The sequence below is a fragment of the Antedon bifida genome, chromosome 9 (genome assembly GCF_963402885.1).
Source record: "Antedon bifida chromosome 9, ecAntBifi1.1, whole genome shotgun sequence".
NCBI lineage: Eukaryota > Metazoa > Echinodermata > Crinoidea > Comatulida > Antedonidae > Antedon > Antedon bifida.
The window spans coordinates 4,487,769-4,515,100 of record NC_136234.1 but is presented as its reverse complement, the minus strand read 5'-3'; the positions used below and the strand labels follow the sequence as shown (position 1 = coordinate 4,515,100).

At 33.6% G+C, this 27,332-nt stretch overlaps 2 protein-coding genes across 2 annotated transcripts; one reads left to right on the top strand and one right to left on the bottom strand.

Moving 5' to 3' along the window:
- Window positions 1-1,978: 1,978 nt before the first annotated feature.
- LOC144852587 (uncharacterized) lies at window positions 1,979-27,217 on the bottom strand. Its single transcript, XM_078710484.1, has 13 exons — window positions 26,961-27,217; window positions 25,843-25,940; window positions 22,610-22,655; window positions 18,906-19,006; window positions 17,655-17,774; window positions 8,030-8,180; window positions 7,746-7,891; window positions 7,218-7,340; window positions 6,792-6,933; window positions 6,312-6,478; window positions 4,548-5,667; window positions 3,903-4,010; window positions 1,979-3,041 (listed from the first exon to the last, which is right to left on the bottom strand). The coding sequence occupies exons 1-13, from the start codon at window positions 27,124-27,126 to the stop codon at window positions 3,004-3,006; spliced, it is 2,526 nt and encodes an 841-aa protein (XP_078566610.1). The 5' UTR covers window positions 27,127-27,217; the 3' UTR covers window positions 1,979-3,003.
- On the top strand, window positions 10,667-13,089 carry LOC144852589 (uncharacterized). The gene has a single exon (XM_078710486.1). It carries the CDS (start codon window positions 10,677-10,679, stop codon window positions 12,951-12,953), a length of 2,277 nt encoding a protein of 758 aa, XP_078566612.1. The 5' UTR covers window positions 10,667-10,676; the 3' UTR covers window positions 12,954-13,089.
- Window positions 27,218-27,332: the final 115 nt, after the last annotated feature.

Here is a 27,332-nt window from a genome sequence, read left to right as displayed (position 1 = left end):
TAATTTAATTTAAACTCGCATTTGTCTATCTAAAGCCCGGCGCACACTATAGCTATCAGCTGAGCCAACTGGCATGAATAACACTTTGCTCAGTGTACGCCGGACAATTCGTGAGGAATCGGCCACGCGTGCCGGTGAGGAAAATATCTATTGTGTTTAATATTTTTTGTCACACGTGTCATTTTCCCCAAGTGTGCGCCAAACGTGAGCTAACAGCTTACTAAAAAATTCCACTGCGCATGACATGTTCTAATTTATTGTAATATGTCAGCGCGCGCCGTATAGTAATTATCCAATCAGAAAATAGAACGCGATCACAGTTGGTGGCAATATTTTTCGTGAAAGTTTGCTCAGCCGACAGTATGCGTCTGGCTTAACATGGCGGTTAACCTAAAAAGCATGGTACAAAGCTTTATGGTGAGGTGCTTATTTGATCAATATTGGCAACCAAATACAAATAATGTAACTAAAAATAATAATCATTTAAAATAAACCTTAATATAAAAGTCATGTCCTGGACGAAACTATACATCATTAATGTTAGTTCTATTGCAAATTTGCGTCAAATAAAAATCATTTCACTCTGTCTACAGTTATTGTTGAAGGACATTACTGTTAAATTGGTAAGTGTAATATATTTGTTTAACTATACTGTACACATAAAAAAGCTTTACATATTTAATTTATGTTTTTCTTAACAACATTAAACTATAGCATCATATATCAATCGTAGCACACAATCAGGGTGAAGTATATTACTATGTAGTGTATGAAATGATGCATTTATTTTCCCCAAGTCTCTTTTTTATGGTGGTATTCCAGTATGAAACGCCATGTGTGCCAAAATATTTTTTTTTCCAATACAATATTTAGGCAAATTCCCACCTAGCTTAGTGAAATGAGGACACTTCCTATCTATCTATATATATTGTAAAGCTTTTATTCCTCCTTTTAGGGTAAGATCCCATTTCACCAGTGGGCCTGGATCCGCCACTGACTCTCCCCCCCCCCCCCTGAATCATTAATGTCTGAATGTGGTCAGGGAGACATGATATGCCAAATACCATTCTTTGGCATTATCTCCAAAAACTTGATTCAGCTATATTTTTGTAGTAATATTTGTTTTTAATAACGTTGTTGTGAAATAGAACTGTGTCTGTCAAAAAACAAAGTTTAAAATGAATGTCCAATGAAATCCAAACATGGACACTCAATACATTTATATGTTTTCCTCACTGAATACATTCTCAAGGCATTATTTGTGAGCCCAAAGTTTTGTTTGTGAGCCCATATTTTTATTTATTATAAGCTGGTCCCACTCTCCAAAATAAGTTTATTCATTATAAAACTAATTAACAAGTAAATTATATAAAAACAACAAATTTTTTTACAAATCATCACTAGTTCTACTATAGCAATTGTTCAATATCTGGGTAGTGTTCAGCATTTGGTCCCTTCCTACAGTAAGTGTTACACATTATATGTATGCTTGGCGTCTTTAACTGGAGGCAATTATGTAGGGGACACTGCACCATTAATTTATAGTGCGTATGTTCACTTTGTGTTCAAGTTAACTGGTTTCTCTTTTGTTATTTTGTGTTCATTTGTGTACACTGAAGGGAGATTTGTTGCTGTTTGTGAGAGATGAATATCCTTGCATACACACTATACATACAGTGGTGTAAGGGCTATGAGCACTCACTGGTTAAACCCAGGGGCCCTGGAGCGGAAAAACAGGCATAAAATGTCAAAAAAGGCTAAAAACACCCCAGGCCTCCAGCGTTGGAGGGCCACTTAGAGTTCCTAAACCAGGGGCCTCAGGCCTCTGCGTTATGCCACTGTGTTATGCCACTGTGTACATATTATTTATTTACTGTAATATCATCTTGTTTGTAGTAGAAATGTAAATATATTGTCTTTTTTTATGCTTTAAATAGATTAGATTAGAGACATTACAAATCAATTACATAGTTTAAACCGTCAAGAAATGTATTAACATTCTAACAGGATTTAATGGTAAGATGTAATAAATAATTTAATTATTTATATATCATAACAAGTTACATATTAAGAAAAATAATAAAGGAAAGTTTAATTCATTTTTTACCTTAAAATTCATTATAATTCAAAAATTTAAAAAGCTAACAAAAAATAAACTTTACATCAATACCAACTTTTATAGCATTATATGCAACATTTATAAGTTTGTACTAACACCCCAAAAATTATTAGTTCTTTCTCCATTAATTCATCATAATCCATTCATACATTGGTCAGTTAATAGTCTGTTTGTCTGTCATCCCATCTTGGCCAATATTGAATACAAAACAATGGACAATAACTTAGTAACAGATTTACAAATTAACTTGTTTATAACATATTCATTTAAAATTACTATTTATGACAACAGTATATAAAGATTGTACACATAGTATCATGGAGGATTTTCCTTCATGGTTGTATGTAACCATGGCAATTGGTCATTACTAGCATTTGATTGGTCAGTTTATTGTGGAAAACGTCTACCCAGGATCTTTGGATATCCTGCACCACGACGTTTATATTGTTCCCTTTTAAGGACCTTCAGCTACAGTATAATTGGCTCTTAAGCTCTGTCCACACTATCAAACTTTATGACAAAAAAATGCAATGTGCCCATATATGGACATGGTGATGTCATATCACTACCATATTTAAGCATATCACTACCATATTTGGGTACATCACACTTTTTTTGTCAAACTAGTTTGATAGTGTAGACAGAGCTTAGAGAATGTTACCTTATTATTTCTATTTACCCCTTGTGCTACTTAACCTATCATTTTACAAATTTCAATATATGTCAAATTCATATACTTAAATTAACTAATTTTAATATTAATAAATACCATTGAGTTGTACTATAATATCCAAGGGTCAAGTGAGACACTGTGGAGTAGTGCCAAGTTGAATACTTGATTTTATTTTGTTAGAATTTGCCTAACATCAGATATTTCTTTTGTTTCAATCATTGAATAATTGGTCATCTTCATACTCTGTACCTAAAGAAAGTTAAAAAAAACCCAGAAATTAAGAATGATGATATGGATTATTGTGGTAATTCTAGAGCTAATAGGGAGGTTTCGCAACCTTACGAATACGATAACGAAAACGGATACGTCACACATTTGTGAAACTTTTGAGCTGATCCTCATTTCATATTCGTAAAGCATATTCGTGTTGACGAATATCACCAGTCATATTCGTAACTACAAAACGAGTATAGTTTTTGATCTATTTTGCACATTTTGCATTTGAATCAGGAATGATTCATGATTATAATATAATTATAGATTTATTGAAAGTAATTTACTAAAGTAATTTACTAAAATGCCAGGTCAATTTTGATAAATAGCAGTTTTTAAAGTCCTCACTCGCTTTGATGTTTGCTAGGCCTAGGCAAGCAACACGTACCTGCGCTTCGCTCAAATTTACCGCAGTCATATTTTGGACGGCGCATTCAATATTTCGTTGCCATGCGAAACAGATTTTTACTGGCTTACGAAAACTAATACATGCAAACAAGCGCCGACCTAGCGGAAGGTGTGATTTTATTAGAAAGAAGAGTATGTTCTGATCAAGAGGGGCATAGAAGCATTAGTCTCAAAACCCAGGTAGAAGAATAAATTTAAAAAGCCGAGGGAGGCATAGCAATGGATGGTACCAACTATTGGCTTAAACCGTTCAGATTACTGTATAATGAAAAGCAACTATTATTCAGGTGACTGCTAAATTGGACTTATTTGAGTCTGTAAGTCGTCCCTTTGTTGAGACTTTGTTGTTTCTTGTTTGTATACATATGTTGATTTTGGTCGAAAGAAATGTTGAATTGAAAAAATTAAATGGAAATACTTAATGCTAACCTGTTGGGGTGATGTCCATCCCACTTCTAGCGTTGGCCAACATCTGACTTAACTCCTTTTCAAAATCATCGGGAGAGGTTGAAACGAGTCCTCCATCGTCTTGCACAGCTAAAGAAAATAATCATTGTACTGTATTAATCCACTTGAATACAATTTAGTCGGGTGTGTCAAGCATATCTTAAAGGGAAGTCTGGTGAACAGAGAGGAATCCAATCCAATGGTTCAAACACAAGAACATTACACAAGCTGTGCCAAGTAACTTCCAAGGAAGATAAACTTTATATGAATTTGAATGTATGAGACATGATACATTGTTTAAAGGTTTGCAAGGCGAATAAAGTCATTTAGGTTTGTGGTACACCATGTGTTTCCAAAGGGAAAGAATTGAGTTAAGAATGTCTAGTTAACTAGTGCACCGGTGACCCCTTCAGTCAAAGACTGGTCTCCCAGAGGGTCCAGTTATGATCAGTGGCTGTGAGTGAACTAGTACACCGGAGTAACCCCCTATAGTCCTTATTCGAGAACACTCGTTCTACCACCAGAACGATGGAGCGAGTGAGCCTCGAATGGTTCCACTCTCTTATCCGCTCGGCCACTAGCTCGTTTTCATAAGACAGCGAAAATGCTGAGAAACCAAACACTTACCCAGGGTATTAGTCTTTGGTATATTAATTGCACCAATCCCTGCATTGGATATCTTAGCAGTGTCCAATTTACTATCAGATGGTTCTAATGTTTTATCCTGGTGACCATTGTGTTGTTCATCAACCAACGAGGCTTCAACAAAATCTCCGCACGGTGTTGTGGAGATTCCGGTTACTTCTGGAGACTTACTTTCACCTGGAATGACTTGAGTTTTATGGATTGCACTTGATGTTGCCACGACTGGCTGCTGTATATTGCTGTCTATAGTACTGTTGCCAGATTCTGTGTTACAATTGAGTGTATCTGTCGGTGTGTCTGTATGTGTGTTGGCTATTGAGGAGTCTACTTTATCTGATTTAATCATTTTGTTATCCAGTGTTGCATTTGAGTTACCTATTGTAGAAACATTATTATCTGTTAATGCACCCTCGTTGACCTTTGAACCTATCGGTGCACTCTCAAGCTGAGTGTCCATTGTGTGATTGGTTGAATCACCTTTTACTACCTTTTTATGTGGGCTTGTATGTTTAACAATAGTTTGTGGCTGCGTTAAGAGCTTAATGTTGCCGGTGATCATTATACCCGGGGGTGACCCAGCCGTGACCTGCTGCTGGATGACTCCAAGTGGATCTAGTGGCTGTCGGATTGGCTCGCTCGTCTCAACATCGGTCGCAAGTTGAGATAACAATGGATTACAGTCCTGTGTGCTTTGAGCGTAGAATGAAGGCAACTGAGAAGCCTCGCCAACGATATCTGAACCACATTCCCAAATTTTCTCAGAATCCTTTTTCATGCTTGTCAGATAATCAACATCATTTATTGCCTCTGTTATTTCTCTTTCAATCAAGTCCGATTCTTTGTCCTTGTTCAAATCTGATGAATTTGTGCAAACTCCTTTACTTTGTACAAATGTTGATATGTGTCCATTGATATTTGTTCCCATGGAACCAGTCCTAGGTGCCTCACTGCTTGGTGAGGGAATATTTTCGTCTGGTTTTGTTTGTTGTCCCAACAACGCCTGCCTTTGTTCTTCCGCTTGCCGTGTACTCTCTCGATTCCGATGCAGATAGACGGCAATTTCTTGCTGGAGACTTCTTTGAATTTCATCATACCCTTTAGTCTAAATAAAGACAGAAAATATGAATGACATGATACTACTTTCAAAATGTGATGTGCCCATATATGGACATGATGATGTCATATCACTACCATATTTGGACATATCACTACCGTTCATTTGTGTGTTGAATAACAGCAGAATTTTAACCAAGTCTCATTATAAATCACTGATATTTAAAGCCTCTTGTGTGCCAATAATTGCATTTATAAATTTAATTACAACAGTTTTATCAAGGCAATTTAACAACAGGATGCTGAGCTCTGGAAATCAAAGGGTTTATCTGTGGCTGCAGCATGATCAATTTCATACCCATTAACAGACACCGCGTTCCATGGAGAATATGTACATAGTACAGTACTGTTGGTATTTGTCGCAGCCAGACATAAGATCAAAGAGCTGTTACAAGTTCCTATCTTGGTAAGGCGAGCTCAGTGTTCTGTTGTTAGATTTCCTTGGTTTTATACAGAACATAAGATCATAATATTTATCATGGTGGTAATAATGCCTTATTTGGCAAAACATATACTTTACTTTATTATGTATATTTCATCATAACATAATATTCTAAATATAGTACCTGTAACTTGTATTACCAAAACAGATATTTTTATTTCATTTGTTATTTAAAATGGTTTAATACTCACTGAATCTTTCTTAACTTCCCTATCAAGGTCTAATCGTAGTAGCGCCTTATTGACACGTAATGCATGAGCGAGCGCCATTAATCCTCCGGTACGGATATCATTCTGTCTCACATCTAGTCTCACCATTTGGCAGTTGTCTGCTAGGCATTCAGCTAATGCTACGGCTCCTGTTTACGATGCAAACACAGTTTAAACATTTATTTTTTATTCTAATATGTTTGCCGAAATAAATAAATGTAAAATATTTTTTATTTTATCAATTTGACAAAACCAAAATTACATATTTTGTACTCCAATTTTTTAATTTTTCCAATTTTTATATTATGTTCAGTGCAATTAGTTCACCAAACATGTTTCATCTGCCTGAGCAATCGTTCACCACCCAGGAGTATAAATAGGTGTTTGATTAGTGGGCCTTTCTGTTTTTTCATTTATCATAGTTTAGCACTACTGTCTAGTAGTTTACCAAGGGTCATTTACCTTCATCTGATATCCGACATTGATATAAGCCTAATCTTAGAAGCGAGTGGTTCTTCATGAGGGCGTCCTTTACGGTGTGAATACCTTCGTTGCCAATGTTATTTTGTCCTAAATTCAAGGTCTCTAGTGTTGTCAATTGGGGCTGAAACAACAATACATATAATATTTCATAATAGTTTTTAACAGTTAGATAGGAGACATATCAACGTCTCTTCCTTCCAAAACCTAATATGTAATAAGTGAATTCACAGTAGGCCTATAGCCGCATCATTCTCTTTGTGTTTCCATCCATACGTTTCATTTTTTTGTCACATAAAGTTTGATAGTGTGGACAGAGCTTAAGATACTGTAGTAGACATATCAACAACGTCTCTTCCTTCAGCTCCCCAAAACCTAATATGTAATATGTAAAGCGTCAATACAAACCAATGCTTTTGCCAGATGACGCATTCCGAGATGTGTTATCTGGTTATTCCAAAGAACCAGCGTTGAAAGGCATCCAAACTCTTGATCTATCAAGCCATCGCACAGATGAGAAAGTCCAACATCCTATGCAAATACACAAAATAATTGGTGGTGATCATCTGTGAATGATGCATTTATAGGTCAGCGGCGTAACACATGGGGCAAATGTTTAGCACTCCTAAGGGGCCATCCAACGCTGGGTAGTTGCATTGAAGTTGATCATACTGTGTGGCCCCTTAAGCTTGGCTCCCACTAGGATGCAACACAGGGACGTAAGCCGTGAATTGATCAATCACAATCAAAAGTTTGAATACATCATCACTTGTGATTGGTCAAATCACTTACGTTGCATTGCATCCTAGCGGGAACCAAGCTATAAGCTCTGGGCTTCTAGGTTTAGCCAGTGAGCGCTCATAGCCGTTACGACAAATATATGCCCAGATAAACCAACACAGTACTGAGAGTAGCCAAGACAATGTATTTGTTTACCTGTAAATGATTGTTACGTAGATCAAGAAGCTTAAGTCCTTTATTGTGCTTTAGCATGCTCCCGAGTTGGATAGCGTCGGATGCAACCAAACGATTTTCGGCAAGGAAGATATCACGTAAAGTTTGGTTTAATTTCAATGCTAATGCTAAAAATAAAAACAGATTATTATTATTATTTTGTCCACAGCCTACAACAGACTTTAGTTAGGTCCCACAGTTTATTTTCATCAGATAGAATATTTGTTTTGCTTTTGATTAGCAAATAGTATCCACTATCAACTTACTCAGTATAAATAGAGGGCGCCCTGTCAAATTGCAATTTTCTAGATGAAGGATATTGATTGATATGTCATTCCTCACAGCTCGGGCAAGCGCCTGAATGCTAGGCTCTGACCAGACTGTGTTCCTTACATCTAGATGTTCTAAACATGAAGTCTGAAAAAGAATTTAAAAAATCATAAAATTTTTGTTTTACTGTAGTGTATACTGTTAAATAATTGAATAACAAATTTTCTATTTATCCACATTTTCAACATGCATTTTGAAAGAGTTTGGAGAAAGCTCTGTCTACACTATCAAACTAGTCTGACAAAAAAAAGTGTGCCCAAATATGGTAGTGATATACCCAAATGTGGTAGGGATGATATCATCATGTCCATATATGAGCACATCACATTTTTTTGTCACATACAGTTTGATAGTGTAGATAATAGCTTAACACAGTGTCTTATAATTTACAGAAATTAGTTATTTATTATTTTTCATTTCTCATCCCAACATACTTTATCAAAACTGTAGGCTTAATCCCTCACAGGATGGATTTAATGATCTCAAGATAATTTGAACAACTCATTTATTTTCTTGGTACAACATCCCTAATTGAAATACTTGTCTCTTATACAAACGAACTTGGTGCGGCCTAACCTTTGACCTTAAATTAAGTCTAGGTAGATGTATTGACAGATAGAAAGCCTATGTTGCCATTAACATTCAATTCGTATGATAATTATGAAATGTAAGAGATGCCTTTAAACTAACAATAATCAAATACACCAAGATAAAAAATGCCTTGATAAAAATTCAGAAACGTATGCAACAAATTGAAAATAAAATTACAGTGATCTTTAATTCATTCATTTATTCATACATAACTTATACTGTAATAACTAAAATGACGAAGAAAACATTTAATCAGATTCAGGATTTTTTGCAGGCCATCGCCAGACAAGGAGCAGGCAATCAAAGGAGGTTATTAATTTTTGGTAGAGGCAAGGACCTCTTTCGTAGAATCTGCCATTGAAAATGGAAATACAGTAAACAAAACAAAGAGATTTTAGTTCCGAGGAAATTCAAAAATTCTATAACAAAGCAAACCAATTACATAATGTATTTTGGTAATTATTATTTAAATGCAGATTGTAGGCTTTTAACTGATTGAAAATTGTCTTATATCAAATATGTAATTTCTCTGAAAGATATGTACAATATAAATTATTTCATGTAAAAATCAATGAACTGGCTTAACAAAGTCAAATAAATATTATTATTTGAAGAACACACACATTCTTGATGTATGAGAGTTGTTATCCAAAAGATTGCTAACTCTCTATCTAATCAATTTATCGCAGGACAGCGACCCGTCACAAATTGATCTGTCTTCAAATCTGTAGGGTTTAAATCGAAATATCAATTTAAAATTTTATTCATGTGAATTTTTTATAACATTTGTCTAGCAGCTAAATACTACTAAGTATTGTATTTGTCTTGGCTCTTGTATAAATTGTAAAAAATGGCAATTACAGGAAATTTGCAAGTGAATTATTAATGAATTCATAATTTTGTTGCAAAAACATGTTTAAAAATTCATAGATTCCTTAATTGTTTTCTCTATTAAAATCAATTTTTTTTTTACTATACCAACATTATATTTAAATATAACATGGAATTTTACCTCCACGATTATAATACCTGAATTTATATTAGTATTTATTATTGTATGCATATTGTAGGCTTTAACTGATAGTTATTCTGAATTATTCTTATTAAATATTTTAATCACAAAAATAACAACCCACTTTTGGTTTATCTTTAAATTGAACTATGATTGAGCATAGACCTATACACAGTACAGTAGTAAATAAATAAAAAAATATTTGACATAGTAATAAACACTAATCATTATCTCCTTTTTTATTGTAAAAAAAAATTGTTTTTAAAGTATATTTAATCTCATGTCTTTTTTTAAAATCTTCCAAAATAATGAATGTGTATCTGTACAGTCTCATTTAATTTATTGTTTCCTAGAATCTATAAGCCAAAGTTCATTTAAATCACATTTAGAAACAGACCAATAGGAAAGCACGAGTTTGCTACTTAATATTCACAGGACCACTCCCAATAAGGGACCACCTCCATTAAGGGACCATCACTTTTCAGAGTATTTTACCTATTATATCTCACACTTTAACACTATTTGAATGGTGTTTAATTTATTCTTATATTGGTAATTACTATTGTTTTGATTGTATCATTAATTAAACAACATCTTTTATATGAATGAATCATTTTATAAATGATAGTTCATTGTTAGTAGTCTGCTAGCAATTTAACTTCTTTTCTTTGATTGGTTGTTCTGCTTGAATGACCTTAGCATTGGATGTCAGTAAAAATATGGATTCTTCCATTTTTGTGATATGGTAACTAGTAGTATTCAATGAAAATAAACAGTATTTTAAATTTTCCTTTACAAACAATAATGATTCACCTTATGATTCTTAATATTAATATTGATATGAAAAAACATATTGCAGGTATTTGTGCAAATTTATTTAATATCAATTGTTTTTATTATATACCAGAATTACCTATTAGTGAAATAGAACATATCTTACTTTCAACTTTGACCATTCTTAAGAGCAGACTATAACAAACATGGCTGAAGCAGAAAAGGAGAAGCCTACTCAAATCTCTGTGGAGAGTGGAGCAAAAAGGCTGTGTTTGGACATAAAAACAAAAGTACAAATTATTCTGGATAAAAGTGAGTCCCCTAAAATTGGCCAGAGACAGTTAGCTAGGAAATATGGATGTAGCAAGTCACAAATTCAGAGAATTCTTAGTCATCGAGCTGAGATACTTAAAGACTGGGAATCGGACTGTAGTAGCACCAGGAAGAGAGGCAGATCAGAAACGTACGGCGCTATCAATTCCTACTTGTGGGAATGGTATCAAAAGTGTATTCAATCAAACATTCACGTAAATGGACGCATGCTTCATGACGAGGCGTTGGCTTACGCAAAATTGACCGGAGTGACTGCTTTTGATGCTTCACGAGGATGGCTCGAGAAGTGGAAAAAACGACATGGGGTCGCATTCAGCGATTCAAACCGTGGACGGCCAAGTATTGATGGAAAATTTCAGAACAGTTGGGCAGAACGATCGAGTGAATTAATGTCTGGTTTTCAAGCAGAGGACATTTGGAACATGGAACTAACAGCAATCTACTGGAAGGCACTACCTACAACAATGTCCTCAGAAAGCGAAAGAGGTATCGAACAAACGCCTAACCGGAAATTGACATGGGCTTTTTTCTTCAACGCAGCAGGAGAGAAAATGGAACCAATTGTAATTGGCAAAAATAAATTACCGATGAGTTTCAGGAAGTTGAGAATGCCTGAAAGACCGTTTGGATGTCGTTATTTCAGCAACGTGAAAAGTTTGATACAAACTAGCATAATGAAATTAACATTGATGAGACTTGATAGGCGATTAGCTCTTGAACGACGACAAATACTACTATATTTAGACATGGCTCCTTATCATCCAAAAACCTTACGAGACTGCGTACAAAACATACACATTGAGTTTTTGCCGAAAAAATCCCCACAACACACTCCCGTGCTAGAATCACAATTGATAAGGTCATGGAAGATTAAAACACGGAATCGATTCTTGCGGTACGTATGCAGCAAAGTTGGAAGTGGGCTGACCGTTGAAGAAATTGCGGAGACGGCCAGCTTACTTGATACTATACAATGGGGAAAGCTAGCCTGGGACGAATTAGATGCACACACCGTTACCAAATGTTTTAAAAAGATTGGACTTTTCTCAGATGAAGCTGATGAATTGGATGATCTTTACGATGGTGTAGAATTCATGGATTTAAAACACCTCTGCGAAAAGATAGACAGCGGGTTTGACGCGGTGCAGTATATCGAGGACAAGGTGCCGACGTGCGAGATACCAGTTGATGCGTCTGATCCGAAATGGCGAGAAATGCTGCAACAACAACTAATTAAGAACATCATTATCAACCAAAGTGGCGAGGTGGATGATAACGATCTTGGCAATAATCACACCGATGATTACGAGTTTGTAAAAGATGACCCGATGTTTAAATCCTCATCCGAGGCGTGCGATTCTCTTGAGCAAATTAAACTGTACGCTAATAACATTGACGATGAGGATTTGGCAAATATGTTGGAAAATGCGCTCGATAGATTGAGAAGTATAAGTATAAATCAACGGAAGGAAAAGATGTACACTAGTATAGATCATGATAGAACTGTGTTAAATGAACTAATGATGGACCAACACTCTATGGAAGACCAGGATGATCGTTCTGGAAGCATGTTGCTGTTAGATGAGGACGTTGTTGACTTGCCAGAAACTGAAGCAGTTAATATCAGTGACCCGACCAATACCGACCTGGCACATGACCCCAACGACCCTGCCCATCCTACTGCTAAGGATGATGAACAGGATGTTAGTGACCCACCACATAATGTACTGAATCAACAAGACATTCGTGAACAGACTGTAACTAAACCTTATATTAGTGACTCTTCACATACTGTAGAAAAGCCTACCACTAGTACCATTGAACATACTGTACTTTATCAACACAGTAATACTATCTCACCATGTGCTATAGTAAATGAACATAGTAGCCAATCGCATTCTGTAGTAAACACAAAGTATTTTACGCCCCCTGCACATACAATATCTAGTGCAATACTAAATAAACCTGATATTCGTGAACCATTACCAAATAATCCCATCTTACAAATTCCTAAACCTACTATGTGTGATCCGATCACATTTAAAGATGTCAAACATAATGACATGACCCGAGCAGATGTCAGTGAGCATGCTCAATCTGCAGCTGACCTTTGCCATAATGATGTTAAAGAAGAAATCCCCATGGACTAAGGTACTAACCATGGGTAACTGTAATGTGTATACGCAACATATATTTATATTCGCTTGTAATTGTATCTTATCAAAATATTATTAACAGATTATTTGTTTTAATTTTGAATTAATAAAATAATTGAGTATGAATGTACTAATAGGACTATTAAATGTTTTTGTGTTTAAAACTCAAATACATGATTTTAGCACAGCAGTGAATATTTCATTGCTTCCATGGTACTGGTGTCACAGTGGTGTCATGGCTATGAGCATTCACTGGCTAAACCCAGGGAACCCAGAGGATGATGCCTCAATGCAACCAGTGTTTGAGGGCCCCTTAGGAGTGCTAAACACGCCACTGTGTAGTCATCAAATAAATATGTTTCCTGCTCAATAAAATACTGCAATTCAATTGTACGCCTGCTTCCTCAATTGCTTGGAATTAAACTTGCCTTTTTGCGAATTTTTCCAAATATATACATATTACATACTGTTTATACATAAACATATAAATGCCTTTATTCCTACGATAAACCTTATATTTTTCTTGTAACTTGTTTTTAAAATATTTATGTAAAATATACTACTACATAATCTGTTTTTTTTTTACTGTATCCCTATATTGGATTTGTCCATCAAAGAAAATATGATACGACATGCAGATATTTTGAGATCTACTTAATGAGAATGTACGGCGATGAAAGTAAAGCCACGAGAGCGCTTCTGCATCTAATGTGTCTGAACTGAAGACCACTTAACATATTACCTCTCATTAATAATGTCTAATGAAACCAATTAACAACCTTATATTGATTAAATTTCTCTCATCTCATTGAGGATAATACAATCTCGGCAGTAGATAAGATAAACAATATTATGTTGAGGAATGATAGATGGGAGAATGATTGGGCTAGCGATGCAATTGTAGCATATTAGTCCACATTATGTCAATGTTATGAATCGTAGCTTCTCATCTATTCTTGATCTTAAAACAATTATTGTGACAGTACGCCTATAAATAATATGGCACAGTTCTTTTTTATCTTCCCAAGCATTCTTTAATAAAATGTCCAGTTTATTTTTCGATCTAAATATTGTACTGACATAGCTTTGCAATTCTAATTTATGTAGTATGACAACAATTTATATAGCAGTGGTATACAGTATTATATGTTAATTTTTTGGATTACTTTTTTATTCTTAAGCCTTGTCTATACCATCAAACTTTATGCGACAAAAAAATGTGGTGTGCCCATATATGGTCATGATGATGTCATATATATGCACATCACACTTTTTTTGTCAAACTAGTTTCAAAGTGCAGACAGAGCTTTAGCCTATGCATAGTATATTTTGAATTTGCTCTACAGCTGCCACCCACAAGCATTTTGTTTTTTTGGATTTGCCCATTATTTTTTTTCAATCAAAAAATAAAAAGGAACAATTTTGTTTATGTAGGAGTACCTTCTTGGAATAGATAGAAAGATACTGAATATGTAATTATCAATTTATGTGTAATTATATTATAAACAAAAAAATTACAACTGAAACTATTAAAACCATTCACTGTAAACCAGCAACACATTCAGCCTTTATGTGAAGCACTACTCACATTATCATTGATGTCCTTACAAAGACATTCTCATTTCTTAATGAGGAATTGAAACTGATGATAATATACATTAAATATATAATAATCTCACAATTTTTGAATGAAATGAAATTTTTGATTTAAAAAAAAAAAAATTAAAAATGTGATTAAATACTCTAAAAAGGAAAAATTAAAAATTGTGATAAAAAAAAATCATCATATTTCCAATACTTTTATATTATTAAATGTTAATTTTTGTATGTCTTTCATAATTTTTAATATTGGATATTTTAGTCTACCTTGGCAATTTATTTACCTCTGAAAGTAGACTTAATTGATGGTCAAAATTGTGCCAGTTGTTTTTATCTTATATGAATGCAAATATTTTTTACTGGTTTAAAAAGTACTTAGATGTTCAACTGACATAATTCTTAATATTTGTTTTTACTCTATATACTGTAGGTTTTTTTATTAAAAAAAACCAAGTACTTACTCGGATGTTCAACTATATTTTGTTTACACGCAATACTTGCGTCACCCACCACTTATTTTCTCATCGTAATTGAAAACTCAAATTTATTCTTAAACAATAAATCTAGGTTAAAAAGATTTGTTACATAAAGCCATAATGTTTGAATGTATCAGTCTAGACATAGTACTCGGTTTTAAACATGAATTCCTCAATGGTTTAAATAAGAATTTATCATGATTGTAATTAAAACGTTGGATAACATTCACATTAGCAAAAAAATGATTTGTAATCGGCAAACAGTAATCCTAATGATTTTTTATTCCTACGTAACATCTTTGCAATGTCTGTCTGTCTCTGAGAATTAATATTCGCAGACCAAGGTTCCCTATAATTTGCGGTAGGTTCCCGATATCTTGAATTATACTGCCCCAGAGGTATTTTTGGCCGTTACAACATCTGCAAACTTAGCACCAATATTTAAGTGTATTTTTACAGTACATCTCCACTCTGGCTATATTTTCTTCATACATTCTTGACATTTCACTTTTAGTTCGGACTCTTGAATTATCAAATCAGGGTGATGCAGATACATAGGAATTGATAGTTCACAATGCCTTGGCTAGAAAGCATGTTTAAAGACACCTTCCCTACGTTTTTTAGATCTATTTTAAGATCACAAACTATATTTAATGTAAAAATAATACTATATGGTCCTATTGCGATAACTTTTTTTGTCTTTAAATGGTTAAAAATGTGAAAAATAAGTCGATTCTAATAATTATAGCGGCCCGCTATAAATCCCAAAATGCATTGCGCGCGGATTGATATTTCTGTTTTTCTTCTGTAATTCACCCACTTTTCGATCGATCGTGAGGCCAAAACAAATGGAAGACTCCTAACTTTTCAGCGAAAATACCGGGTTTTCCCCAATTTGTATCAACGGAGTCTGGCAAAAATAGAAAGATAATTAATGCAGCAACTATACAACGTCAGGCTAGGTATATAGCTAGCGTACGATGTTCGTACGTTACCGATGTTTACCAGCTAGGCCTACAAAACTAAGCCTAGCTAGGCTAGGCCTAAAGGCCGTCCACGAGAGGTCAGTCGCCGCGAGCTACTTAGGTAGTGCATTGTTTCTCACTTTTTATCATAATTTACCATAAAACGTACATTTAAGACAAGGAATGACCTGGTTTAATGTTTTTAAAGTAATATATATGTATTATTTTTACAAAACGTCACAAATTGTAGGGAAGGTGTCTTTAAGCAATATACTATGTCTGTATGGTTCTGTAGTGTGAGTTGTTTTCACTAGCATTTATTCAACCAGTAGTGATATTACTTTAATAATGTGTACTACCATGTGAAATGTTTACAGTATAGCACCTTAGAATAACATGTCAACTATGTTGTGGAATGTGATTTATACATTCATTATTTTATTGTTGCTTGTTTAAACTCAGACTAGGTTCGGAAAAGGTTCAGAGTTTGAATCACAAATTACATATTTTGTGATTATTTTCACCATAGATATTATAAACAGTGAATAGAGTATTACGGAGAGCAATTACATTTAATGTTTTTATCCTAAGATTCTGTCCCAGTAGCCATAGTGATTAGCAATAGATAATGACATTTGAGGAAGAGTCTTTAAAAGCTCTGTCTACACTATCAAATTAGTTTGACAAAAAAGTGATATTCCCAAATATGGTAGAGATGACATCATCATGTCCATATATGGGCACATCACATTTTGTTGTCACATAAAGTTTGATAGTGTAAACAGAGCTTTAGTTCTATTTCCCCTTTTTTAAATTTGTTACCTTGTCATTACCTCTTGGTGGCTATGAGAAATGTCAAACCAAGCTTGGAAGCTTTTTCCAACCCCATCACCAAACACATACTGTATACCAGAAACTATTTTGAATGTGTTGCAATTTCTCCTTTTCTCTAGAAATGGGTCATTTGGGTCCTTTCTCCTTTCTTTATTTGGACTGGCTGTTAAAAGTAAGAGATGTTGAAAAGCATCTTCTTATCTTTTTCATACTCCTTTTTCTAGACTCAATATTCTTAAAAACAGAGTTACTACCGAGATTTGATAGTGTAGACAGAGCTTTTAAAGACTCTACCTCAAATGTCATTATCTATTGCTAATCACTATGGCTACTGGGACATTACCTCTTGGTGGCTATGAGAAATGTCAAACCAAGCTTGGAAGCTTTTTCCAACCCCATCACCAAACACATACTGTATACCAGAAACTATTTTGAATGTGTTGCAATTTCTCCTTTTCTCTATAAATGGGTCATTTGGGTCCTTTCTCCTTTCTTTATTTGGACTGGCTGTTAAAAGTAAGAGATGTTGAAAAGCATCTTCTTATCTTTTTCATACTCCTTTTTCTAGACTCAATATTCTTAAAAACAGAGTTACTACCGAGATTACTTGATTCATATATTGCCATTGACTTCATATATTTTCTTTAATTGTTTATCTTTATTTAAATCCAAAATTAAGAATTGTTTGTAATTGGTTCTTGTGGACCTTGTCAATGTTCTTTTACGGTCTTGTTTTTTATGTATGCCAGTCTGTAGTGTAAATGGCGGGCTCCCCGCTGTTGATTGTGAACTGAAATAATATAACTAAATCCGATACGTACCTTTTTCATCATTCGGCCAGCTGCTTGCCATCCTCGTATCCCAATGTTACGATTGCTAGCAACAATCAATTTAATTGCGGACTCATAGAATTCTACCATATCGAAAAGAGCAGTTGATGACTGAAAAAAAAGGAAAAGAACTGTCCTTTTACACCATTTGTATTATAATTTAGTAGATAGGAAAGATTAGCATATCACATGTGCTGTCACATGTGCCATAAAATTTTTGTTTAGTTTTCATGTGGTAGTACTCTTTTGTTAACATGTAACTACCAGTAGTTTCATGATTTTAGAATGTATAAAGCTCTGTCTACACTATCAAACAACAAAATGTGACATGCCCATATATGGACATAATGATGTCATATCACTACTATATTTGGGCACATCGCTTTTTTGTCAAACTAGTTTGATAGTGTGGACAGAGCTTTACTGTGTATATTGGACAAGACATTGCTAACAACACTACTGTACTGTATATATTAATGTAGATGTGACAGTCACATCATGAATTATACCGCTTTCTTATCTGGTGAATATCTTCATATTTTAATAATAGTAAATTACATTTTTAATAAACTACATTTATCATTTTAAAGTGACTCGTTAAACTTAAAATAAATTTACCAATCAAATCGCTTGACATTACCGAAGGTCAATGGGCCTGGCCTAGGGCAAATTTAGAAATCACAAAATCCCAACCTATAGTACAATCCATTTAATCATCAAAAATCTTGACGTAATTAATTTGTGATCTTTTTTACGTAAGCAGAATGTTTAAGGAGCATTATAAATGAGTTAAAAGCATTTAATGGGATTTTTGTGAATAATTTCATGAGTCCTTTAAACACAATAGACATATCCTATACAAATATAGATATATCAAGTAGTTTATATTCATAAAAAAGTATCTTATATTATTACACTGTACAGGATTATTCTGTATTAGGTTATACTTGGCCTAGAAAACAAACTTGTAGCATAATATACATTCATCAAGGCTGGAGGGGAGGGGGGTTGGGGTGTATACAGCTACATTTTAAGCATTACAGATAGGATATTTTATGCTCTGTCTACACTATCAAATTTATATGACAAAAAAATGTGATGTGCCAATATGCCGATGATGTCATATCACTAACATATTTGGCATATCACACTTTTTTTTGTCAAACTAGTTTGATAGTGTAGACAGAGCTTACGTTCAGCACATCATTTTACAATTTTTATGCCCTCAAAATGTTTTCTCACCTCATCATCCAAGTTGCATAATTCCAAATCTACCGTGTGAAACTGAATCCGACTAAAAACCGATTCCATCGCTTCTATGGTTTTCATGTCCATTTTCTCACCTAAATTATGATTGCAAGAAATAAAACTGTTTATTAAACAGAATGAAACAAAATTTTGATACTGATAAAATTCATCTCCACTCTTTGAAGAGAAATAATCTGTATATTTATTTTATTACTATACATTGAACCCACAGTTGAACTCATTGTTGAATTTTTTTTAGCCTTTTTGAGAATATTCTTCCAACAATAAGGTTTATCGCAAGGAACGTCATTGCACAATGCATGGTGGGAAGGATTTGGGAGCAAACGTCGCACGTATGTAAGTGATTTGTTGTTTTGTACGTACGCATCGTGACGTTTGCTCCAAAACCCTTCCCATCATGCATTGTGCAATGGCGTTCCTCACGAAATCAATCTATTTTTTTTGTTTTTTTGTTTTTCTTTATACCAAGTAATTTTGTAATATGAAAAAACTTTGGTATATTATTTTAAATCTATTAAATCAATAGAGTAACAAATAGGCTTAAGTATAGATCTAATATAAGCCTCAAGCTCTGAGAAATAATATCAACTAAAGAAAATGAAAGAGGTAGCTTACTCTTCCATCTTCGTTTATGCTTAATAATTTAGTTATGAAAGCAGCATTAATAGATTCAGTGCCAAGTTAAGTAGATAGTTGTATGTATTCAAATGGTTTCAACATTATCATGACTACACAATGTTAATGTGATAAACATCAGTCTTATATATAAAGTATGAGAAGATTAAAGGTTAACAATATTATTCGGAAATTTATACAATTCTCTTGGCTTTTCTACCTTAGATCGGTTTATTGCTATTTCACCAGTGCACAGTTAAGTGTTAACCTCTGTGGGCAAATCAATGCATGTGTACAGTATGGTGCTACTATTGAAATAATCACCATTTTTCCCACAACCTGGTTAATTAGGTCATTAGGTCTGTTGTATTTTATATTGCTGATCATTTGTTGTTGTTGTTGTTGTTAGTTCCAAGTTGATCACAAATGTAAATATTATGTATGTATTGTTTTGCTTGTGTTTTTCTGCCAAGAAAACAATTATCATTATATTATGTATGAATGACTTAATAAATCGAATCTGAATCTGAATTCAACAGCTCAGGGTCAGTCTTAACGCAGAGGCCTGAGGGCCCTGGTTTAGGAACCCAAAGTGGCCCTCCAATTCTGGAGCCTTTTTCGACATATTTTAATGCCTGTTTATTTCTCTGGACACTGCTCAGGGGCACTTATAATCTCCGGGGCCCCTGGGTTTAGCCAGTGAGCGCTCATAGCCATTACTCCACTGCACAGGGTCTAAAAATCTACTTTAGACTACTATCCCAGTGTTCTACTAGTTGGCAGACAATTGTATGGCAAAAACTGCACTACACTTTTCTGTATACTGAAGTTTAGTCATTTTATATGAATATAATAATGTTTTTCAATTATTCTTAAATGCCCTATGGGGTTCATTTTAAGCTGAAATCTATATGCTTTTGCCTTTTACTGTGAATTTTCCATTTTGTATATTTAATTTGTAATGGTTTTTGAACTCATAAGCTGTTTTTTAAACTCATAAGCTGTTTTTTATTCTCCTTTCTACATTTTATTCAATTTGATTTAATGTTCTTTTTTTTAATTCACAATGATCTGATGTTTTGAAACATGTAATTTGTAACCATTAAGATCTACAAAATTTGAAAAAAATGTAGAGAAACATAAATTTTAGCTGGTTAACTAGCCAGTAAGCGCTGATTAAAAAGGATTTTATATCCGGAAGAAAGTGTAATTAAAACCTATATAATGATGTAGATGCCATCTTCTATGTCAGCTGCTTGCAGAAAAATGATAATTTACTTTAAGTGGTCCATAAAATAGCTGGGAATTTTATTAGTTATTTTGAATCAGAATACCAACAGATAAAGTGAAAATAATCGCCAGCCATCGCAGAATGATAATAATGTATTTAGATGATACAACAAATAATCAAGGATTAATAGTATGTTGAAAGTAGATATAAAAAAATAGATCATTTTAGCTGTCAGTCAAGGGAGGAGATGTCAAATTAAGATTAATTAAGGGGGAGGCCACTAAATTAGCCACTAGCCTTAACGGCTATGTTACTATCTGGCCTCTGCGGGAGACTTGTCTGTCGTAAAATATTTAAATAAATAAAATATCCCCTGGATCCGCCTTGAATAGTGAATGAGTGCAATAGTACAAATATGATCATGATGAGTTTAAAATATAACATTACATAGATGTTCCATTGCACAAATGTATTGTTATATAAAACTGAAAATAAAAATGAATGTTTTATAACATCTAACGTAGATCCTTGTCATTTGAAGGTGGCTATTACACATAACAGGAATGAATGCGCATACCTGTAGTACAAATTCCACTTGTATAACGTTCAATGGAGTATTTATTAAATATCATGTGACCCACAATCTTCCAATCAAATGACAAAGATACTTGGGTGTTATACACACCAAAATGTTTACCAATACTAATAGATTATATACAGTATGTACAAACAAATACTGTTATAACCAGGAAACTTGCAAAACACACAATCATTACAAAATAAACATACTTTTCATATTTATTATAGTTCAAAAAAATATCTATAAATCATTTTAACAATCAAACAAAAATTAAACTATATTCATTCAAACAGTATTCATTAATATTATAACATCAATCAAACATATATAATACTGTAGTAACATAGAACACACAGATTGGAATTATACTGGTGTTCTAACATAATCGTTTATTCCAAGACTATCCCAAGAGTTTATATACCTGTATCATTGTATGAATTCATTATGTATGGTATCTTTATCAGAGAATTGTGACGTCGTCGTCGATACTTGACATTATTAATGGACATACTAGATGGTACTGTATATAGGTGGCTGATGGTCACAGAGATTGCAATACTTTCACCCAATAAATAAATAAATGTTAAGTACAGTGGTTCAACGGCTATGAGTGCTTACTGGCTAACACCAGGGCCTTGGAGCAGGGAAGAAAACATGCATTAAAATGTGTTCAAAAGGCTAAAAAGAGGCCTCCAAAATGGGGTGGGGGGAGGGGTGGCGTGGCACTTAGGGTCTATAACCCAGGGGCCTTGGGTCTCTGCATTATGCCACTGGCTAAGTACCAACCATAAGAATGTTAACACTGTACAAACACCATAGTACCTGACCTCCAAATGTTGACATCTACCCTCAAGCTTTGTTAGCATGATCAGGGCCAGACATCAAAGGGAAGAAGATGACATACATGTCTCTTAAATGTCCTCCTGTTTTATTTTATGTCTGTTTCACCTCTTTCATCCCTACTACTAGTACTACTGCTGGACAAATTTCTTTACCTCCTTTCTTTTGAAAACTTTTTGTTTTACAGCGTTTTTATGGGAGATGGTACCTCCAATAATGAACACCATAACTGAACATTTTATAACATTAGGCAAGTGCAATGGTATATTTAATGTTTAAATAATGTGGTTTGATGTTTTCATTATTTGTTTGTATGTGCCGTCCACACCTGTGTGCAATTCAGCTCAGTTAGGCTGCTAGTAGTCACAGGTTATTCCCCAACATTTACATTTACACATTTGTTTTATTTACCTTTTAATTGCAATGTCTCTATTCTTGACTTGAAATCAGCTGTATTCTGAAATGCAAATAAAGACGTATATTATTATTTCAGTAACTGCATTTTAACAGATAATTGAAACTGCAGTGTGTTACATATTAATTCCTGTTGGGAATACACACAAAGATTCATTATTTTTTGCTTGTACGTTCTACACCTATCATTAAAGAAACAATTATAGAACGTCAACGTTAGACAATTTTATGATAATCATTTATTTAATATGGCTGATGGTTTATGCATTATCCACTGTAGAGAATCAGTCCACTTTCGCCTATTCTCTGCTGAAGAATAATAATAATTATTAAGAAAAGATACAAATATTATCTGTATTTTTTCTACTCCTTTACTAGGTTTACACATTATTTATTGCAAAGTGATTCTAGGAGCTGCTTTGTTTTTTTGCCTATTCTCTTCCTAATTATTGTGTACAGGATTACTGAATAAATATATAATTTTTTTTATTTATTTATTTTTACAAAAACATTTCAACAGGAACAAAGTTTCCACTTAAGCTCTGTCTATACTATCACATTTTATGTGACAACAAAATGTGATGTGCCCATATTTATGGACATGATGATGTCATATTACTACCGTATTTGGGCACATCACACATTTTTTGTCATAACTAAACTAGTTTGATTGTGTAGACAGAGCTTTACAGGTGATGTTTGACAACAAAAAATATCCGTAATAATGAATTCGAAAATGTACTGTAACCACAAAGTTTGTGGCCATCATTGGAATATTATTACTCCCCATCTGGTCTGTATTTCGACAGCCACATCATAATCTATTTAAAACTTTCCTAAAGCATGGTTCCCACTAGAGACACAATGTAAAGACGTAGACGCATTGACCAATGACAAGCGACAGTTCGAATAATCCATCACTTGTGATTGGCCAAATCACTTATGTCCTCTATAGTGGGAACAAAGCATTAGTTGGGATTGTCAAACTGGTACAAACAAAAAAATTATCATTTTAAGAATTTTTTTTTTAAATTTAAAAAGAGCAGTTATGGTGAAAATGTAAGTAGCTGTCATGATCTCTTAAGTATTTTCTCAATGTTGCTGGTTGTTAAGCATGATTCAACTATGCTATTGGCTATTTCATTAGCGTTCTAAATGTCACAGACTTTTATGGTGAAATTTACAGGTAAAGGTTCCAATTTAAGTCTAAGATGATGTAATGCATTTTGTAACATTATATCCTTAACCATTACTGCAGTTTGTCACTCCAGTTTTTAATTTATTAAGACATATTTCTCACAAGACATTACAATTTATTTTTTATTTACATATATTATACATTCAGTATGGATTAAAGCATGGTAAATTCCAGTAACGTATCTGTATACACTTTTCACATTGTTTAGCAAGACTCTAGAGTTTACTGTACACACATCAGGGCGCACATCATACAAAATGTTATTGTTGCCGCCCCTATGTGCGTTAACTTTACCCTAACCAAATATTTTTTATTACAGATCGATCTACCCATCCTTGAATTGTTGTAAATTTTACTACATCCAATGAACTGATCAATATATTTTTAGGGGCTTGTAGTACTGTATCTGTATATTTCTTCATAATTTGTAAAATAAATCAAAGACACACAAATAAGAAACTTTTAATCATAGTTACTTGAAGGGTCTTTCACATCTGTTCAGGTCCGGCGCTGGAAAATCCAATCGAACGTCATTGTTTCGTTTTCACACGGCTACGTGCATATCGATGAGCGTCTTGAAACGAAACATTGATGTTCAATTCGCTGGACCTGAACCGTGCCGGAACAGATGTGAAAGACCCTTTAATTAGCAATACATTGCAAACCAAATATAATCTTTAAAGATGTATTGCAAAAAAAATTTTAAAAAAAGATTTCGAAAAAAGTGGGTCATTTTGAAGTATCATAATAGTTATTAACTTTCACCAAATATTAGTCGAAAAAAAAATCATTTAACTGAAATACAGATGTTTTTTTGTTCAAAAAATAACTTTGACTTCCAGTCAAAGTTTTCGATCAAAACATATCTCATAATGTAACGCGCTTGTTTGGCTACTCTGTATGCATAATTTGACTTTGGATCATCCAAAAGAAAATTTACTTGAATACTATACAGTGATCCAGATGAACCTTTTTACTAATGTATGCATAATCAAAAAACTTCCTTGCGATCTGTGTGAAAACACCTTCTTAACCGTGACGAGTTGTAAACAATCCTAATTAGCATCATGCATAATGCATACTCGTGGTTTGAAATCTTTGTTTACTTTCGCTTGCGATGATTTTCCAGACAAAATATAATCAAATTAATTTACTTGTTAATTACGTAATTTTTTTTAAATATTACTTTGATAAGGCCAATTTAATTTTAGAATATTTTGACCTTCATATTTTGTGTTTCAACTTGGGACAATACGTCTTTTTAAGAAGTCAAAAAATTAACCAAATATAATACTTGACATCATCTGCTTTTCAAGATATTATTAATCCAATTATTGTCATTTCACTGAAATCTCAAGTACAAATAATGAATTTATTCCGACACAGAATTGATTAAAAATGGATGTCATTTTGGTATGCAGTATTTAATAAATTACTTTCCAATTCTGCCTGTAATTCATGTAAATATTGTATGTACAGTACATACAGTATGACGTTTGGCATACTATATATAGGCCTAAAGCAGAAACACAGGGTTAAAGTCTTGGTTAGGGTGACCTTTTAGAAATTTTCAGCATTTATTTGGCAATTTTTTTTTTCACTTATCATTGGGATTGACAATTGTATTATGTTTTAATGTAAGGTTTAATTTCCTTTTTATCCTCATTCATTCATCAAATACAATTTCTCTGCCCTGTCTACACCATCAAACTTTATGTGACAAAAAATGTGATGTACCCATATATGGACATGATGATGTCATATCACATATTGAAGCATCACTACCTACCATATTTGGGACATCACACTTTTTTTGTCAAACTAGTTCGATAGTGTAGACAGAGCTTAAGGCTAGTTGAAAACTTAACCACAGAGCAAAATCTATAAACTTTATTTGCTATCTGTCAACAAAATGGAGAGAGAGGGAGTTGTCTTTGACATCATTTGACATCTCCCTCAGTGCTCCCTTTTTATGTTTCAATGAAAGGAATTAAATAAATAAACTGTTAGTAGTTTTAAAGCCAAATCTTACCTGTATTAGATTAAGCATCTTTATACTTGGTTTAATTTTAAGCCTACCACAGGCTGACTGATAAGCTGATAATAATTCCTCTCTGCTGGGTGATTGAACTGCAAAAGATTGATACAATATAGATAAGATGAATTTGATATAAGCTGTGTTTACATGCACTGCTACCGTTCTATGTACGCTTAAGCCGATTCAAATCATATCCGAGTTACATCCGCAGTAAGTGTTGTGAACCCTCTTGTCTTTTATACCTCTGTGTCGTTAACCCCATAACTCCGAAGTACCTCTATTCTATATGTACAGTAATCAATCAGTAGGGGTATATCAGATGTTTAACTGGTGTATTTTTTTATGAGTAGGGGTTACAGGGTTACCCCGGTGTACTAGTAGTAGTATTACACACACCCACTGTCACACACAGACAGATATCTTAACTCATCATGAGGGCCACTTGATTGTCAGAATACGATGAGGGTCACCCTCTATAAACAAGGTTGAATTAAAATAAAATAAGTAAATAAACTCTGATAAACTACAATTTAACTCCAAAAGAGATAAGTAAGAGCGTGTAAACATAGTTTTAAAATTTAAAAACAATTTAATGAAACAAGAACAAAGAGATCTTCAAAACAAAATTGTATATATCAGTTAATAAAAACCCAACTACATATAATAAAATTTGATGGAAAAATCCTCTTTGTTATGTTGCGAGTACATATCGAAATAATAATAGTTTATACTGTAAAACAATAACAAAAGTTCAATTTGATATAGCGCAAAAAGTGCTGGCTGCCTTTTCTTAGTCTAATAAGTAAGCGCTGAAACAATCAACAGAAAATGAACAAAGGAAAATGCTATTACAATTAATAAATATAAATAATATATATTATTTAATTAATATTAATATTATAAATATTAATTTATTAAATATTAGCTAGTTATTGAATTACATAATTCGTATATGTTTTCAGTTTCAAAATGAAACATAGCTTCTCCATAAACTTAAGGTAAACCACAATATATACAGTATGTATAAAGATTTATTATTATGATATTCTTGAAAAACCTAGGCCTAGGACCTAGGCTAGGCCCAGTCTAAAATCAAAAGGTCCTGTACAAACCATTTTGCCACGGATCAGGCGGGTCCAATGTGTTCGAAATTATCTTTTCATCCTGAGGAAAATTAACCCGTCTACCCGGAAGTTTCAACCTCGACTTTGAAGCAGTTGTAGGAGAGAGAATGCTTTTATAACTTGTTATTGTATTTGTTCCAACCTCTCCTTCCATAACTGGACATCTATTTACACCTTTTTATTGATACATCACTTAAAAATACAAATATTAGGCGTTGTATCCGATCGTCAGTCGTCGCTCGAAATTTTTTTATTTTTGCAGTACAGCTGTCCTAAATTCTCACGAGAAACAGGTTCATAGGTCAAAATACATTCTAAATCTTTTACATAACCGACATCCTGAATGGTTGTCATCGATAA